This window comes from Vigna umbellata, chromosome 4, assembly GCF_029865625.1.
Source record: "Vigna umbellata cultivar VRB3 chromosome 4, Vumbellata_1.0, whole genome shotgun sequence".
NCBI classification, from domain to species: Eukaryota; Viridiplantae; Streptophyta; class Magnoliopsida; order Fabales; family Fabaceae; genus Vigna; species Vigna umbellata.
In genome coordinates this window covers 8,861,615-8,880,306 of record NC_142168.1, presented here as the reverse complement: position 1 = coordinate 8,880,306, position 18,692 = coordinate 8,861,615, and the positions used below count along the sequence as shown (strand labels likewise).

The following is an 18,692-nucleotide window of genomic DNA, read 5'->3' as shown; positions in this document are numbered from 1 at the left end:
ATCAAATGTCAAATATGAAAGAATTTAACTTCCCAAATTACCCTACAATTATTATCATTAATATATTAGTTTTTATTTTTTTAATGCATAACTGATTTTGATTTTAAAATAAAGACATTTAGAGAGATATGAAATTAAATATTTACTTTTTAAAGACTAATTTAGAATAAATAATGATAACTGTTTAAAATATTGGTAAGAAATGTGAAAATTAATTTAAAATTTAATTTATAAATTAATTATTATTTTTTAAATATAAAATGTTTTAAATACTAATAATTTTTAGTTTATAAAATAGTGTTTAATTTAGTTAATAATAGTAATTAATTATTTTTACCTCAAAATTTTGTTATTATTTAGTAATTTTTTTGAGGTGTAACAAAAATTATAATTTATCGAATTTAACGAAAATAATAAGGCCTTGTTCACTTGAGTGGATTTGAGGGAGAGTAATTGAGGGGATTTGAGAGGATTTGAAAATAAATTTTTTTGTTGTTTATTTGAGTTAATTTGGAGGTAAGTGAGAATGAATTCGGGAGTAAAGAGTAAAGTTTGTGAGAATTAGTTTAGGATTTGATTGACGTGACAGATTAAAAAAATTTACTTCTAAATCCAATCTCATTTACCTCCAAATTCACTCAAATAATCAACAAAAAAAATTATTTTCAAATCCTCTCAAATGCCTTCAATTACTCTCCCTCAAATCCACTCAAGTGAACAAAGCCTAAGTTTTGATGTGTAAATAATTAGGATATGAGAATATGAGGTTTGAAGTAGTTATTATAAAAATATCAATACGCTGTTGAATTTACTTTCTAATTTTCCAAACTGTATAACACTACAAAAAAGTAGGGCATTACCGAAGGCCAGAAGCCCTCGGAAAATGCCATAAGCCGTCGATAAAGGGTGTTTACCGAAGGCTTATCGACGGCCAAAAATCCTTCGGTAAATCTCTTGTCGCTAATAATTACCGAGGGCTTTTGCCCTTCGGTAATTACCGAGGGCCAGAAGCCTTCGGTAATTACCGAGGGCCTAAAGCCTTCGGTAATTACCGAGGGCCAAAAGCCTTCGGTAATTACCGAAGGGCAAAAGCCTTCGGTAAATTGCAGAGAAGGTTTCAGAGAAATGGTATTTCTTGTGCATACCAGACCTGTATATCAAATTTCAATTACAAACAGACCTGCATATCAGTTTTCAAGCACATACAAACATGCATAATGTGCATCTCAAAGATGCAATCAATTATCAATATCCATTGAACATCAATTAATCCATAGAACATCCATTAATGTATAGATAATGTAATTATAGTTCAAATATAAAACAATTCAAAGAAAAGGATGTTTTTAGTACCATAAGAAATTAAATGACTACTTAACTTAATGAAGGAGTAGCCTAATACATCAACATACAATATACAGGAGCATACAATAAATACATCAATATACAGTAGATCAACATTCACTGGTGGTCTAAATGCAGGTTTGCACTTTTAGTGTATTTTAGATACTACTTTTAGGTTCTTAGTTGTCAAATTTCGAGTTTAAGCTACTACTTTTAGCTACTTCATCTATTGTCTATTCGGAATAATTAATAGCTATATTATGAGCATGGCTTTATCACTTTCCAAACATAAAAGTCAGACAAAACTCCTAAAAGTTCAAACAGAATTCATCATTACAAACTACACTTTTAATATATGAAGCAACTTCAATAAGTTGCTTCTGTCAGAGATGTTATAAATGGTAAAAACCCATATGGAGTTTCATCTTTAATAATTACCCATATTGTTCATAATATGCACTTTCATTTTCAATTATAATATGGTAGTTATTGACAACAAACACTGCATCTAGAGCATTTCCTAGATTATATTTCAGTGCCTACTTCGTTTATAAACTTTTCTTAATTGCCTATTCAATCTTTGGCCATCTAAGTTGTGAAATTGAAGTCTAAAATTTTGTGTTGTCCAGTAACCATTTATGGTGAGTTTATGATATACTTTGGTGCTAATCAGGTGTTCCTTAATGTTGTTTTAAACTTAGAATCAAAACCAACATAGGGCTGACCCAGATACAGATAATGAAGGTTAAGTAATGATTGACACAATCAAAATTCTACTGTGGACTGTTTAAGTTACCTCACATAAGTACAGGTTTTAATATTTCTCCTCTGAAGTTTTCAAACAGCAAGCTAAAGCTGAAAAATTGCACTAGAAATGGCTAAAAAAATGGGACTACAGTGGTCAAAATGAATGCCACTGTTTGTTAGGCTCAATTGAGACTTCAAGCAAGTTTATATCATCTAATTGGATGTGTGCAAACACTTAAACAGCCAAGAAACAGATTACACCACAAAATCAGTGATCCACTTCCAATTTTAGGCAAATTTAGTGGTTTAATGGGTGATTGTTCATAAACACGTTTGGAAATATAAATTGATGTTTTTAGCAACTTTGTATCATCAATTTGAAGGTGTTTAGACACTAACCTAGCAAAGACACACATTGCACTCAAAACTCACTAGTTCACTTCCAAATTAAGGCAAAATGGATGGTTTAGGAAGTGATTTTGCATATGAGATCAAATTTGACCAAATAAACAGTGCATACATGTTTGAAAAGGTAAAATACACTTCCACAAATGTTGAAACTGCACTGAAATGGACAGATTTAAAAAAAGACCACTGTTGTAGCCAAATGTGCAACACTTTTTACACAAAATTTGCACCATAATGTAGAAATCAGTGGAATCAATACTCAACAGTACAATCATTGACTCAAGGAAGTCCTTATACACTACATCTAACTGTAGAGAATGAGTTACAAGAAATTTTAAGTACCTAAGACACAGGCAATGAAGTGAGCACGGTGAAAAACCCAAACTGAAACAGTGAACAGAAACATGCTATCATAATTCATATTATCACTAATGTCATCCTGCTAATGACTATCACCATTATTGTATACTTTTTTATGACAATACTCACTAAATAATTCATAAATTAATATTTATCTTACTTTCTTATACCATAGTTTTATCTACATCCTTATATTTTATCACATATTGAACAATAAAATCATCTAAACAATATATATAGTACACTTCATTGATTCAAATAACCCATTATTAGTTTGCTAAACTACAAACCAGTACTGCACCATTATATCATAAAACTGGTCTTATATCTATATACCAGTGGTTAACAGAGTGATTCATTTATGACTGGGGTTAAGAGAGGGTGAGGCAGAACACAACAATAATTAAATGGACGAATGAGGGTGAAATTGGTATTGTCCATTCCTAATAAATGAGCATTTCTATAATTGTCTATAACTGAAAACGATGGATAACTATCAACATCAAAAAGAAAATCCTAAAGCTAACCTACACAGCCTGGCTTCCACAATTTTAAGTAAAAAAAATTCAAACTCATTTTCCACACAATGTTATCCTGTTTTTTACTAATACTATACTGTATCAATTTTCTTAATTATTTGGACCAGTTAGTGACCACACACATTTCCTGTTGAACACATGAAGAATGAAGTTGGAGAAAAAGAGCCACAAGTACAGCAGAGTGAAGAAGAACCGGGAGTGTCAAGGGAGAATAGTTGATTCATTGTTTGGGAATGAAGAAGGGAGTTCACGGCTGGAAAGAATTCACATAATCCATTAGCTTGGATGGAAGGTCTCATGGCCAGGCTCCAAGATGGTCCAGCAGCTCAACACTCACCACATCATTCAGAGGCAAACAGAAGAGAGAAGCCACACACTCAAATGTAAATTATTTGTTTATTTGGCATGGGAATACACGTAGGAAATGAGGGCAACTTTCCCTTATTTTCAGAAAAGTCGAGACTCTTTTCATTATGGCATGCGCAGGGAGAATGAAGAAATTCTGAACATTTCCATGGAAGCAGCCACAACACACTGTCACTGAGAAACACACAACACTCAAAGCACCAATGGATGATAATGGGAGACCAAAAACATGGGGAAGCTGGCTGGAACAAAGGAAAGAGTGCACTTCCAAGAATATAAGGAGGAAGCAGACCGTGAAAAAGGGGTTCCACAGAGAGTCACGGCTTGGGAGAGGTCTCTCTTCCAGGAGTCCAGAGCAGTAGTGTAGGATTCAGTCGTGTGATTTCCACTAGTGTAGTGTAGTTTTCTTTCATCACCAAAACTGTACTGTAGTGAGGAAGATCATGCAGGGAATAGGATTTGAGGCTATCTAGAACGGAAGCAGCTTCATAACAAAGAAAATGAGCCACTTCGAAGAGCAGTTCAAGTAAGGGAAGAGTAGATAGGTTCATTGTAATCTAGTGGCCCTTGATCCACAAGGCAAATTGTCCTCCCTTATTGCAGTCCATATGATATGGATTTCGAGCAATTTGGCCTTTCACAAGTGACAAACAAGATTCACTATGGAAGCAAGATATTTGGAGCCTTCAACTGCTTGTTGATGGCATTGATCCTACAGTTTTAGAATGGGTAACAAAATACTCTGCCCATTTTATTTTATTTCTCACCGTTGTTAAACTTTTTCTTCCCAAACTATTTATCACTAAACCATACAAGAAGTATCAACTACTTTTTGCAGTAATATTGTCAAAACGCAAATACACTACTGGATATTTAACTACAACTATACAATACAACAACATAATTTGATGCAATTGATCGAAGCAATAACTTACCTCCACAACAGCGACAACCTTAGGTATTGTACCACCTCCGACAGCTATCTCGCGAAGCCCTTCTCACCGACAGCCCCTGGATTAGCCTCCTCGCCAACTCCAACCTCTGCTCAAAACCGCGCCACAACCCACTGACCCGGCACGACGTACCTCCTCACGCTGCCAAAGGATCGTCGTCAACAAATCCTAAGACAACCACCGTCCACAACCGAAGGCGTCACGCCAATGCCTCCGTCCTTCAACCGTAGACGCTTTTCGACAATGGAGAGGAGCTCCAGAATCACCAATGGTGATGGCGGAAACGTAATGGACCTTGCTTTCGTAGGGATTACGGTTGGGGGACAAGGGAGAGGGGAGAGGGAACTCAGAAAAGGGGACCTTGCTTTCGTAGGGATTTTCAGAGAATGGAAGAGGGAAATCCCAAATTCAGATTTCATTAAGTCAATGCCTATACCGACGGGCGAAAGCCTTCGATAAATTTGTTGCCCAATACCGAAGGGCTAAAGCCTTCGGTAAACACCAGCCCAATACCGAAGGGCAAAATCCTTCGATATGTGCTAATTACCGACGGTCCAGAAGGCCTTCGGTAATAGTCCTTCGGTAAACAGTGCATTTATGGTAGTGTAACTTCTAAAAAACAAATTCACTAATTCTTTATGTTTTTAAGAATACGTTTTTTTTTTCAAATCTTATGAATTTATGGAGCTACTAGAAATCTTTTCTTTTTTTTAATAATGTAAATTCATTAAAATCTAAACTATGAAACTGTAATCATAAAAATATTTTAAGAAAACATTTCTACACTGCTTTTAAAAAGCAAAAGATTTTTCACATCAAAATAGTTTATTAATTCGCTCCTCTTTTTTTTCTTTTTCAAAAGTTAGTCATTTTAATCCAACCATCAAAATGAAAACATTGACTTGACTTACACACGACACACTTTAATTTGTGTTATTTAAATTATTCTGTCGAATTTAATTTTGTCATAAAAATCAATGTTACAAATGTGTGAAAGTGAATGCTAAAGAATGTTTAATCACCTTTAAATAAACATATAGTTTTAGAAATATATCCCTTAACTTAAATATATAAACTAATTTTAAACAATTAAACAAACTAAATATATCTATTTTAAAATAGAGCTACCAAATACTTTTAAATTTAAAAAACAAACTAAAATTAAATAGTATGACTTTAAATAATAAAAGTGATTTAAACATTATTAGTGGTAATGAGCATATTTTTAAATAAAATTTTTTAAAAGGTTTATAGTGTACGTGGTCGAAGACCTTTCGGTCCTATCAACTAAGAATTAGAAATGATTGATTAACCAAACACATACATGATATCTCATATTAAATACCAGATACTAAATATTTTGTGTCCAGTAAATGTTACATGCTAATTATTGAATACTTTGTAAAAGTTAAACTGTTTATCGACTGAGGACGGCACCCCAAGAACTAAGCATAATATGTTTTATAAAAAATGTTGATGACTAGATATCGAGTATCGTGTTCCTTAACCAAAGACTAAGTATCATCCACCGATGGATGCACTTCTCACTAGAGTCAATGCCAACCACTATAAATTATTTCTATTTGTAGAAGACATCAATATACCATATAACTTAGCCAAAATTGCTACACATTAATACAGGTAAAATAATCATTGAATCAATGGATCCATAATCAATGTCTAGGTAAGTGTTTATGATTAGTAAAATACTTTGATCAGAATCTCTAATTTTGAGACTTAAATGTTAAAGAATATTTTACTGAGGAATCTTATATGAAAAAAATTGCGAGATGAAAGGAAACTCTTTAGATAATGTATGGACTATATTTATAATAATAATAAATAATAATTTATTATTGAGAGACACACTAATTCGAGTAGAAAGATCGTAAAACCAAAGAAAAAGTTTAGTTGTTTGGTTTGTCGTGTCTTGAAAAGCAAAAGGTGTGTATGGCACATATGCCAAGGAACACATGAAGGTTTAAGGGTAGAAAATAAATAAAACAAAAAATGAGGCCCTATATATGCATTATATTGGAAGTGTGTTTAACACGCAATTCAGAAAAAAATGGGCAGATCCATTTTTCTTCTTCACCTTATGCTTTCCTCATTTCTCCTTTTTACTTTCTTCCTGGAAGCTGTTCCTGGCAGCAGAAAGGCAAAATTATTTTGCTAACTATTCCTTTGTTTAACAATAATTTGCAGCATGAAATTATGGGATGCTACTGAATTTGCTTCTTCATCATCTCTCATATTTCACCAATCTCTGATTTTGTTTTCAGTTATATATTGTATATTTGGGAGCTCATTCTCATGGTGCCTACCCCACTTCCGTTGATCTCCAAATTGCTACCGATTCTCATTATAATTTATTGGCTTCAGTCCTGGGGAGGTATAAAAATCATATTTTAACGTGTCATCTTAGATGTTAATTTTCATTACCCACTTATATATATATATATATATATATATATATATATATATATATATATATATATATATATATATGTGAACTTTTTTCACCAATATAATCAATAATATTTATAACTACAAAAAAAAGTTGGAGATAACTATTTTAAATAATTGATTTTATATGATACTTTCTTTAACATGTCCGCACGTACTCATTTTACATTTGAAGCATCTACACTATGTACTTCAGAAGTTAAATCTTTTTTTAATTTTCAGAATAATTATAAATATAAGATTAAAGTATAATATTGTAAAGTAATTTCATAAGAAAGAGTTATATTTAAAATTTACGATTAAATTTTAAAAAGAAAAAAAAGAAAAACAAATACCCTTTTAAAACACAAATACTCATTCAGCACGTACTAAAAAATAGTTTTCCGTGATACTGTAAGTGACAGTATGTTAGGCTTTTTGAGGTGTCTTTCATTCTTTGAATGTTAATTAGAGTATTAATACTTAAATAAAAACCATTTTGTGGGAGTTTGAAACGAGCTTACTATAATTCTTTAAATTTTGTAAAATCTCACAAAATATAAAAATTTAGAGTAGTGTTAAAATCAAAACAGATTAAAACTTCATGCAACTTACTAAATTCTGTCTGCACTAAAAAAAAATATTAAAAAACATTATCTGTGAGTTTTTTTTTTTATTTGTTGAATTAGTTAATATTATCTAATCATTATGGATATCGCTACTTTCAATATCTTTTATCTTCTGTATCTCTTAGATCTCTGTTTCTATCTCCTGAATTTCTCTTTTCACAAAACCACTATGGCTATATATATGTCTCAGGTTGCTAAATGCATACACAGTAAACAAACCAAGAATCACAAAAGGTTATTAAGTCTAGAACACTGGTATTTTGACAATATAATTTTTTTACTACACTATTTCTCACTACTATGATCATTGATTCAAGTAAAAGTTGTCGAATAATAGTCCAATGTGTCAAATAATTTATTTTCTTTTAAGTCTACGAGATAAAGAAATGAACATATAATAGTAGTAGGATGGATACATGACGTGTAATTAATGGTTTGACAGTGAAGAGAAAGCGAAAGAAGCAGTTATTTACTCATACAACAAACACATAAATGGGTTTGCAGCAATGCTGGAAGAGGAAGAAGCAGCACATATCGGCAGTGAGCATGCTAGCTTCCATTCATTACCTATTCTTTTTAATTTATGTTTTGTTTGAAATTAGTTAATGAGAAAGTGTTTGGAATGAGGCAGAAAAGCCGAACGTGGTGTCAGTGTTCTTGAGCAATAAACATAAACTGCACACTACCCGTTCATGGGAATTTCTTGGACTACACAGAAATGGTAAGAACTCCGCATGGCAAAAGGGAAACTTTGGTGAAAATACAATAATCGCAAACATCGACACTGGTAATTAAGCTTTATTATTTATTATGTGCTTGAGAATCTGTGTTCATTCTTTAATTCTGAATTTGGCGTTGGATAGGTGTTTGGCCAGAGTCAGAGAGCTTCAGTGATGAAGAATATGGTCCCGTTCCCTCCAAATGGCGTGGTGGTAATGTCTGTCAAATTAACAAATTTTTAAGCAACAAGACAAATCTATGCAACAGGTTTTTGTTTTTTGTTTTCCTTCAATATATATTTACAAGTTCTGAAATAGCTAGTAAGGACTAACTTGAGAAAGAAATGGCAATAATTGTACAAGAAATAAGACATTAATTTCGTGGGACCTATTACAGTTTGTTTCTATCCTTGGAAGACATAATTCAATTTTCTAATTTTGTTTTTTTTATGTTTGAGTCGTTTCGGACTTGGCTACCACTACCCAAGACCTACTTTAATAATTTTTTTTCATTAACTAAAAGAATATATTTAATATAAAAACACTTGTAATGTTTCAATCTACATAATCTATATAAAAACGTTTGACGAAAAATGTTGAAAACTTCTAATTATTTCAATTTTACAAAATTAAAAACTCAATTAAAACGTCACAAAAAAGAAAGAGATGTATTTAAGATTTTGAACAAAAAATTAAGACTACAGATACATTAAACTTTTTTTTTATTGACAAAAAGAATATATTTAATATAAAAACACTTGTAATGTTTCAATCTACGTAATCATATATATATATATATATATATATATATATATATGTATGTATATAATCAAGTAGAAAAGAGATTAGATCAACACTTCGTAGATTCTAACCCTTTGTAATGTTAGTGTTTAAAGTAATATACCTTGAAGAAACATCCTACTGCCACACCTCTTTATACATATATTCCAGAAAAGAAAAAAAAAAATGCCATAAGTTCAAAGAATGACCGAAATTGATTTTGCCTATTCTTCATTTGTTGGCGTACTTACTCCCCCTATCATAACAATCAATTTGTGGTTGAACTCTTTGTTAGACTACATCACCGTCTCTTTGTTCTCCTCATGACTAAAAGATTCATGTCCATATTTGTCTCAAGCATTGTTATGTCCTTTCTCTCCATTGTGAGATTTTGAAATTGCATTTCTTCACATTCCCTGCATAGCAAGAAACCCATATGGAGGAAAAAACTAGCAATATCCAGTTATCTTCCTCCACACATTAGAGATAAAGTGATAAATGCAGAATTCTAGAAACATCATACAAACATAGAGTAAAAGTTGTATTGTTTTTGTATACTCTATTATGAAATAAAGTGATCTAATTTCAGGGCAAAAAAAATATATCCATGAAACCATTAGAAGGACATGGGGAGCCAACTAAAGCTGGATTACACAACTTTAATAATCTACTAGTGTTTCCTTTTTATCTTGTCCCTGTTGATGTTCCAGTAACGTGGATTGCTTGGTTCACTAGTTGACCAAGAAAGATAATCTGTTCGCATCATATAAGACATTTATTAGTGCGGCTTTGCTAAGTTGATAATAGGACTAACAAGTGAATGGTTGTTTGTGCGTATGAACAGAAAGCTGATAGGAGCAAGATTCTTCAACAAAGCTTTCCAGGCATTTAACGGCCCACTTGTTGCCCCGCTACAAACAGCGCGTGACTTCATGGGACATGGGACCCACACTTTATCAACAGCTGGGGGCAATTTCGTCCCAGGCGCCAGTGTATTTGCGATGGGTAATGGCACCGCAAAGGGTGGGTCCCCGAGAGCACGAGTTGCAGCGTACAAAGTGTGTTGGAATCTGGCGGACCCGACCGGTTGTTACGGCGCAGATGTGTTGTCTGCTATCGACCAAGCCATCGACGACGGTGTCGATCTCATAAATCTTTCAGTTGGTGGATTTCACGACGTGACCCCCGAAGGAATACTCACCGACGAGGTTTCCATTGGAGCCTTCCATGCGATTTCTAACAACATACTTTTAGTAGCCTCTGCTGGAAACGATGGACCAGTACCTGGTTCTGTGGTGAACGTGGCACCTTGGGTCTTTACCATTGCTGCTAGCACTATAGACAGAGACTTTAGCAGTACCATAACCATCAACAACAATCAACAGATCGAGGTATATGCTATTCGTAAGCTAAAAGGATCTTTAACACCTCAACTACCGCTTTAAGATGCCAATAGGACTTGTCCATTCTCTTTAATCAACATTTCGGGATTAAGATAAGAGAAAAAAAAAAGTAATTAGGGGTGAGATTCTAGTAGGTTTTGTTATGGAAATTAGTTACAAGATCAAGCAAATAAATAAAACTAAATTTGTATCATACGTGCAGGGAGCGAGTCTTTTCGTAAATTTGCCACCGAATCAGGCCTTTTCGCTGATCCTCTCCACCGATGCTAAACTTCCTAATGCTACATTTCGAGATGCGTAAGAACAAAACCTTAATATTATAGAAATGAGTGTTTTTTAGTTGCATTTGTTATTTGCTGTTGTTTACATGCATGCATATATTGGTGCAGTCAACTGTGTAGAGCAGGAACACTGGATCCAAGAAAAGTGAATGGGAAAATAGTGTCATGCAGTCGGGAAAAGATAAAATCTGTTGCGGAGGGTCAGGAAGCTTTATCTGCAGGTGCAAAGGGAATGATTGTGAGCAATCAACCGCAACAGGGAACTACACTTGAAGCTGAGCCCCATGTTTTCTCCGCTGTGGGCCACCCTTCCGACCATGGCAACCCACAATCCGATCATATAAGTCCTCCTCCCCATGCTGCTATAGACACTGTACCTACAGAATTTCAAATAGCTGACACGTGAGTATATAGTATATCCTCAGAAAAGGAGTTCATATATATCATCCCACAAAACAAGTTTTAATACACTCATGTTTCACAATGATTACATTGACGCATATCGTATCCTCGTTGGTTCGATATACTCATGTTTCTTAATATATCCTTCACTTTAAAAGTTCTATACTGTTTCCAAATTATATGCTATAGAGAACAAAAACAAGTGATCAATTTTTCATACATGCCCACATCTACATTTCGCAGGGACCCTTTTAAATCAGGTGCTACCATAAAATTGTCTCCAGCACGAACATTATTTGGAAGAAAGCCAGCTCCAGTTATGGCTTCATTCTCATCTAGGGGACCCAATAAGATGCAGCCAGCAATTCTCAAGGTGCGGTGCACATCCACACCAATTAACTATTACCATTTGATTAACTGGTATCATCATATATGTATATACACTGAATGTGATTCTTTATTTCAGCCAGATGTCACTGCGCCTGGTGTGGACATACTTGCTGCCTATTCAGAATTCGCAAGTGCATCAACCTTGCTAACAGACAAACGTCGTGGATTTAAATTCAACGTAATGCAAGGAACTTCTATGTCTTGCCCTCATGTTACTGGCATCGCTGGACTTATCAAAACACGTTATCCTAAATGGAGCCCTGCTGCTATAAAGTCAGCAATCATGACCACAGGTGCCCTCTAACTCTTACTATAACTTATAATTAGCTCTCCATGAAATGAACTTTTATTTATTAAATCGTGCTCTCACTAAATCATGCATATTGCAGCAACCACACTTGACAACACTAAAAGAAAAATACATGACGGGTTTGTGAAAACAGTGGCAGATCCCTTTGCTTATGGTTCAGGACATGTTCAACCTGATCTTGCCATAGATCCCGGCCTCGTTTACGATCTAGGCCTCACTGATTACTTGAACTTCTTATGCGCTTCTGGATACAACCAAAAACTCATTTCTGCTCTCAATTTCCATAAAACTTTCATTTGTTCAGGCACTCACAGTGTAACAGATTTGAACTACCCTTCAATCACATTGCCAAATCTACGCTTAAAAGCTGTAACCATTGCTCGCACAGTAACAAATGTTGGGCCACCAAGCACATACACTGCCAGCGTCCAATTGCTTGGATATAACATTACCGTTGTGCCAAGTTCCTTGACTTTCAGCAAAACTGGTGAAAAGAAGACATTCAAGGTTACTGTGCAGGCAAGCAGTGAAACAAAGCGGAGAACCTATGAATTTGGGGAATTGCGATGGACAGATGGAAAACATATAGTAAGGAGTCCTATTACAGTAAAACGCAGATAAAAACATCTTCAATAGAGTTGGTTGGTTGTGTTGGGATCCTTACTTATCTTAGTACTGTGTTTAAATGTTTCACTCTGGCTAGGATCTCATGTAAATAATAATAAATGCCAGTGTGTTTCTTTTTCTTTTAAGCCGTTTTCGGTTTTTATGGTATGTATCACTGTGTAATGTATTGCGTGTTTTAATCTAAAGGGAATAAACTTTCTAATCTTGGTGTTGCAGTTTCAAAATTTTCAGTAAAAATGTTAACAATTGCACAGTATCGTGATATTCTAATTAATAACCTAGGAAGGTTAAATATTAATTTATCGTTAGATTTCTTTCCTTTTTCTCAGAGGCGTACATGTGCATATGCGGTGCTAAAGGAAACCAAAAATTCCAAAATTTATAAGATTAAAGTAGAAATTGATTACATTATGTGAATGAGCTACCTATTTCTAATCATCCCTGCGACAAAACATAACAGACTTTTTTAAGCCGATTATTTGAGCCAAATTGATTAAAAATGTATGATTATTGAGCTTGATTATTAATTTATTTCTTGCTATAATTTCCATGTGGATGTAATCACCCGTAGGAAGTTAGATACAGAGAAACAACACGTTAAGCAATTAATCCAATACAAAGCAAAAACAATTAACTAGATGTTGTACTATTGGTTGGATAGCATTTTGTTGATTTCCATGATGTAGTTGCTTGACAATCTATCTAAACACAGAGGGAAAGGTGACTTCACAATACACTAGAAGTTGGATTTGAAGTTTACACCGGTTAATCTAGGATGAGATTAAATTTAACAGCCATAACTATATTTCATAATTAAATTTTAATGAAAGTTATATAGTTGAGTTCTACTTAGTTGTACTTTTTTAAAGAAATAATACATACTCTACTTGAGTTCTACTTTTTTTATATATAAATCATTAAATCAATTACATTCGTGAAAATTACTACACAGCTTTGATAATTATAATTTAATGACAAAAGTAATAAATGAAGTATTTTCAAATTATGTAGTACATTTTTGTTAATATTAATTTACACCTTAATATATAATAATGATTATAATTTAATTTTTTTCATAATGGTTAACTATAAGACATAATAGTATTTCATTTTTATAAATTTAATCCCTTAAGAATTAAATATCAGTATGTTTAATAATTATAAACAATATAAAGGGATATAATAAAATCGTCATAAAAGTTTATAAAAAAGATCAGATACTGATATATCACATTTTGCTTTGTTTCACTCATGGCTAACTGTTTTCAACTATAACACGAATGTAATTTATTTTGGTTAAGAATAACATGACACCACACGACAAGTACATATTATGATATGACTTGTACCGCATATGCAGCATATCAATAGCAGGGTGATGCTGCATAATGTAATTCGACCTACCGCAGCTGCAAGGATAGACTTTATTTGTGATGATGATTGAAGTGATGAACAAGTGATTGCTGCAACGTATGCATGTGCCAAAAATCAAGTGATTGTTGCCAAATGCATATACCAAAAGCTTGAGAGTGTTGTAACATCTATAACAGTGTGAGGATGAGTAACACCCAATCCCCCTATTATTTGAACCAGAAAATCTAGTTGCTCTAGTTACATATACATGATTTATTACAGTGACAAGCTTACATCATAATACAAAGGATAAATGGTGAACAAAACAAGAAAAACTTAAGTAGTTGTATGTAGTTAAATACTGCTTTGGAGGAGTTGTGCAAGTCTGATATTAGGGAACTCATCTGCTAAAGGTGACTTACCCATCATAAGCTTTTTGGACACTTGATCCATTGTTGGTCGAGAACATGGATTTTCACTCAAGCAAGAAAATGCCAAGATTGCAACCAAAATGACATCCCCAACAACCGATTTAAGAGGAAGAGGAGGTCTTTGGTCTATCACATCAATTAGTAGCAAGTTATGAGTTATTGCTGCTGAAGATGAAGATAACAAGGAAGATATGAGATCCCCCGGATGTTTCCCCATGATGATTTCTAGACAAAGAACTCCAAAACTGAATACATCACATTTCTCAGTCACTTCCATTGTCTGGGCAAACTCTACAATAAACAAAAACAGCAGTTGGTTATGCTAAAAGTTTACCAACTGATATGTTCTAAATGGGTTTGGTATTTGCATATATATACCACTTTTGAACTTAACTTCTTAACATTCATTGGATTCATTAGCTTATCTCCTCTACATGTAAACAAGGGTTAAACATAATTTGAACGCAAAGTGCTGGAAATTAATTGCAAAAAACAGAGATAATTCCAAATCATATTTCTAAATGAGGAAAAAGGATCCAACCTGGAGCTGCATAACCAAAGGTGCCTGCAAATGTGGTCCAAGTGCTTGCACCAGGTTTTAGAATCTTAGCTGTCCCAAAATCAGAGACATGAGGTTCTTTTTGTGAATCTAAAAGAATATTCTTGCTGGATATGTCTCGATGAATTATTGGTGGTGAGCAATCCTGATGCATATAGGATAAAGCATGGGCCACACCTTTAACAACATTTACTCTCTCTTCCCAGTTAAATGAAGCTGCTTTTTTTTCATTGATTAGTACTTGATCCAAGCTACCCCCTTCCAAGAACTCGTAGACCAAAAAGGAGAACCGTGAATGTGAGCAAAATCCACATAGCTTTACAATGTTACGGTGCCTGATTTCTGTCAAAGCTTGAATTTCGTTTTCAAAAGCTTTAAAATTAGGCTTCTCTTCATCTGTTTCCATGTGAAGTTTCTTCACCGCAAAAACCTGGCCTGTTGACATCTCAGCTTTGTAAACCGATCCTTGCCCTCCAAGTCCAATCAGATATTTTTCGTTGAAATTATCGGTTGCTTCAATGATGTGTTCAAACATAATTTTTCCATCGTGACTCCATATGGAAAACACTTCTCCAGTGAGTCTGTTTCCGGAATGCACATTTTCTTTACCATGTATATCTTCCTTTCTTGCTTTTCGACAGAGAATATACATTGAAACTGACACCCCACATAACACTAGAACAAGAGCACCCAAGAAAATAAATAATGCTATTTGAATGCCCTTGTGCCTCTTCCGACTGTGGTTGGCTGGGCAACGCATTAAGCCAGTGACATTGCCACACAAGTCTCTGTTATTTTTCAATGATTCAATCGAAGCATTTAGAAAGGCTTCGTTATTTGGAAGTGGCCCTTCTAACTGGTTGTATGATATGTTGACAGAAATCAAACCTGAAACGCCATCAAAACTGGATGGAATGTTTCCAGAAAGACTGTTGTGAGAGAGATTAAGCCACTGCAGTTTCGTCACCTCTCCAAGCTGTTTTGGTATTGTTCCACTCAACAAATTCCCACTAAGATCAAGATATTCAAGAGGCTGAAATTTGCGAAACTCCAGGGGAATAGTTCCGTTTATTTTATTATTGCTCAAAGTCAACCTTCGTAAGTTGGGCAATTCTACAACTTCTCTCGGTATTGTTCCACTCAACTGGTTACCTCCAAGATCCAAATCTTCAAGAATTTGTACTGATCCAATTTCTTTGGGAATGTCACCAGAAAGATGGTTGTTGCTAATCTCAAGTTCAATTAACGATTTCATATTCCCTAATTCCTTTGGAATCTTTCCCTTCAAGTTATTAGAAGAAAGGTGAAGCTTGCCAAGTTTGGTTGCCTCAGCAAGTTCGACTGGTATACCACCAGAAATGTTATTGTTGGATATCTTTAAGGTACCAAGATTAGGACACTTCCCCCAGTTTGATGAAATTTGGCCATAAAACTTGTTGTCGCTCAAATCAATGTATTCCAAATTTGGATATACACCAAAATCTTGTGCTATATCTCCTTCCAATTGGTTCCCTTCCAACCTGAGTCTAGTAACACTAGAACAGTTCTTCAAGCTTATTGGCACCGGACCGGTGAAACGGTTGTGGTGAGCACTAAGGGAGTTTAGGGTCCCAGCAGAGCAAATTTGAGGTGGCAAATGGCCTGTGAAATCATTCTCAGCAAGTAACACCATAGACCAGTTCAGAATGTTATTCAAGACTTGTGAAACACTGCCATTGAGTTTGTTGAAGGACAGTTCTAAAATAGTGAGGTTTTTCAAATTTCCAATTGTGGCAGGAATTGTTCCGGTGAGATTGTTGATTTGGAGACTAAGTACTTTCAAATTGATCAAGTTTCCTATAGAGGGAGGAATTGATCCAGAAAGATTGTTAGAGCGTAAAAACAACCTGGTGAGCTTGGTCAGGTTTCCAATTGTGGAAGGAATAGGTCCAGAAAGGTGGTTGTAATCAAGTCCAAGTGTATCTAAATTGGCCAAGTTTTCTATGGAAGCAGGGATTGATCCAGAAAGATTATTGTTATCAAGAAAGAGCAAGGTCAAGTTAGACATGGTCCATAAGGAGGATGGAATTGGCCCAGATAAAAGGGAGTTATTGGAAAGGCGAAGCAAATTTAAACTAGACATGTTGCCTATTGTTTCAGGGATAGTACCAGAGAGAGAATTTCTTGACAAATCAATATTCTTAAGGTTTCTCAACATTGAAATTTCTTGAGGAATGGAACCAGAAAACTTATTAAATTTAAGATTTAGAAACTCTACCTTGTACAACTTTCCAATCTCTGGTGGAATATGGCCAGAAAAACTGTTTATGCCTAAATCTAGATATGTCAAATTGTACAGGTTTGCTATGGAATTAGGAATCTCACCGCTTAGTTGACATTTGTACAGATCAAGGCCTTGTAAACTCCTTAGTGTCCACACTTGTTGAGGGATGGAACCATTGAAATAATTTGTAGAAAGATTCAAAACATTTACTCTGGTCATGTTACCAATTTGTGGTGGAATGGTCCCATAAAAGGAGTTGTTATAGATATTTAGGATGAGTAGGTTAGGAAAAGCTGAGAAATTGAGGGTGTGAAGGGTACCTATGAGACCATAATTTGAAAGATCTATGGTGGAGATGGACTTGGAATCGTTGCAATGAATTCCTTCCCATTGGCATGAAGTAGAACCTGTCCAAGTTGATAAGAGATCTTGGCTGCTATTATCAAAGCTGTATTTCCACTTTAACAGTGCATTTGCCTCACTGTTATCAGTTGCAGCTTCATCACCAACAGTTCTTGTGCTGGCAGCAGAGGCCAAAACTACTGTTTTGGAAAACCAAGCAAGTTGGAGTGAAAAGTGTGTTAGAATGGCCAAAAGAAAGTAAGAGAGAATCCTCCATAAGGCTAGAATCTTGATGGATTCCATGGTTCAAGTATAACTGGATTTTGGGATGAAGAACACTCATTTAAAGGCTGCATATTCTTGTAAGGGAAAGGTGTATTATTGTGAAGATAGAAATTGGTGAAACTATAATGTGCTTATATGTGGCATGAGTGGACCCTTCTGACATGACTTCACCAAAACTTTTCAACAAGAAAAGTTATTCACACAAGTACCAATCTCCAACATGATTTTTCTATCTGCACAAAAAGAAGAAATCATACATGGCATTGTCAAGAACCGAAAAGATTCCTATCTTGTCAAATGTGGCCGCGATAATGGGTACACTTGGAAGTGTAGAGTTGAAATCTGACAAAAGGAAACAGATTTAGGTGATTAGAATTGTAGTAGAACCTCATAAAGTGTGTTTTAAGAATGGTATCTATCATCATAACTTTGACTCAAGGATGATATATAAGTAATGATGTTGGCATATTGATAATGTTAAGATGGGAACAACCACCAGCAGCCTTTGCCATTGCACATTTCTTCCTTTTCAGATTCTCCAGAAAGCCCAAAATTTGGTATTTTTCACTTGATATGTCTGACAAAAATTTATAACAATTTGATGCTATAACAGAGATTATCTGTTTCATGTCTAGAGCTATTGAGAAATATCAAGGCAAACCCAGTACTTTCTTTCATTAGTTATGCTGATTAATTGCAATTAACAGAATAATCTACATGTTCATTAAATTGATTTTCATTGCCATTTTTCTTTTC

The 18,692-nt window shown here is 34.4% G+C and overlaps 2 protein-coding genes across 2 annotated transcripts; one reads left to right on the top strand and one right to left on the bottom strand.

Annotated features, from left to right (window-relative positions):
• Positions 1–6,775: 6,775 nt before the first annotated feature.
• Positions 6,776–12,918, top strand: LOC124842641 (subtilisin-like protease Glyma18g48580). The gene is made up of 11 exons (XM_088111181.1): positions 6,776–6,875; positions 7,000–7,109; positions 8,234–8,331; positions 8,423–8,578; positions 8,655–8,778; positions 10,135–10,681; positions 10,896–10,990; positions 11,083–11,376; positions 11,620–11,749; positions 11,843–12,059; positions 12,156–12,918. The coding sequence occupies exons 1-11, from the start codon at positions 6,786–6,788 to the stop codon at positions 12,695–12,697; spliced, it is 2,403 nt and encodes an 800-aa protein (XP_087967307.1). The 5' UTR covers positions 6,776–6,785; the 3' UTR covers positions 12,698–12,918.
• Positions 12,919–13,878: 960 nt separating this feature from the next.
• Positions 13,879–18,178, bottom strand: LOC124842645 (uncharacterized). Its single transcript, XM_047319182.2, has 2 exons — positions 15,029–18,178; positions 13,879–14,778 (listed from the first exon to the last, which is right to left on the bottom strand). The coding sequence occupies exons 1-2, from the start codon at positions 17,952–17,954 to the stop codon at positions 14,411–14,413; spliced, it is 3,294 nt and encodes a 1,097-aa protein (XP_047175138.1). The 5' UTR covers positions 17,955–18,178; the 3' UTR covers positions 13,879–14,410.
• Positions 18,179–18,692: the final 514 nt, after the last annotated feature.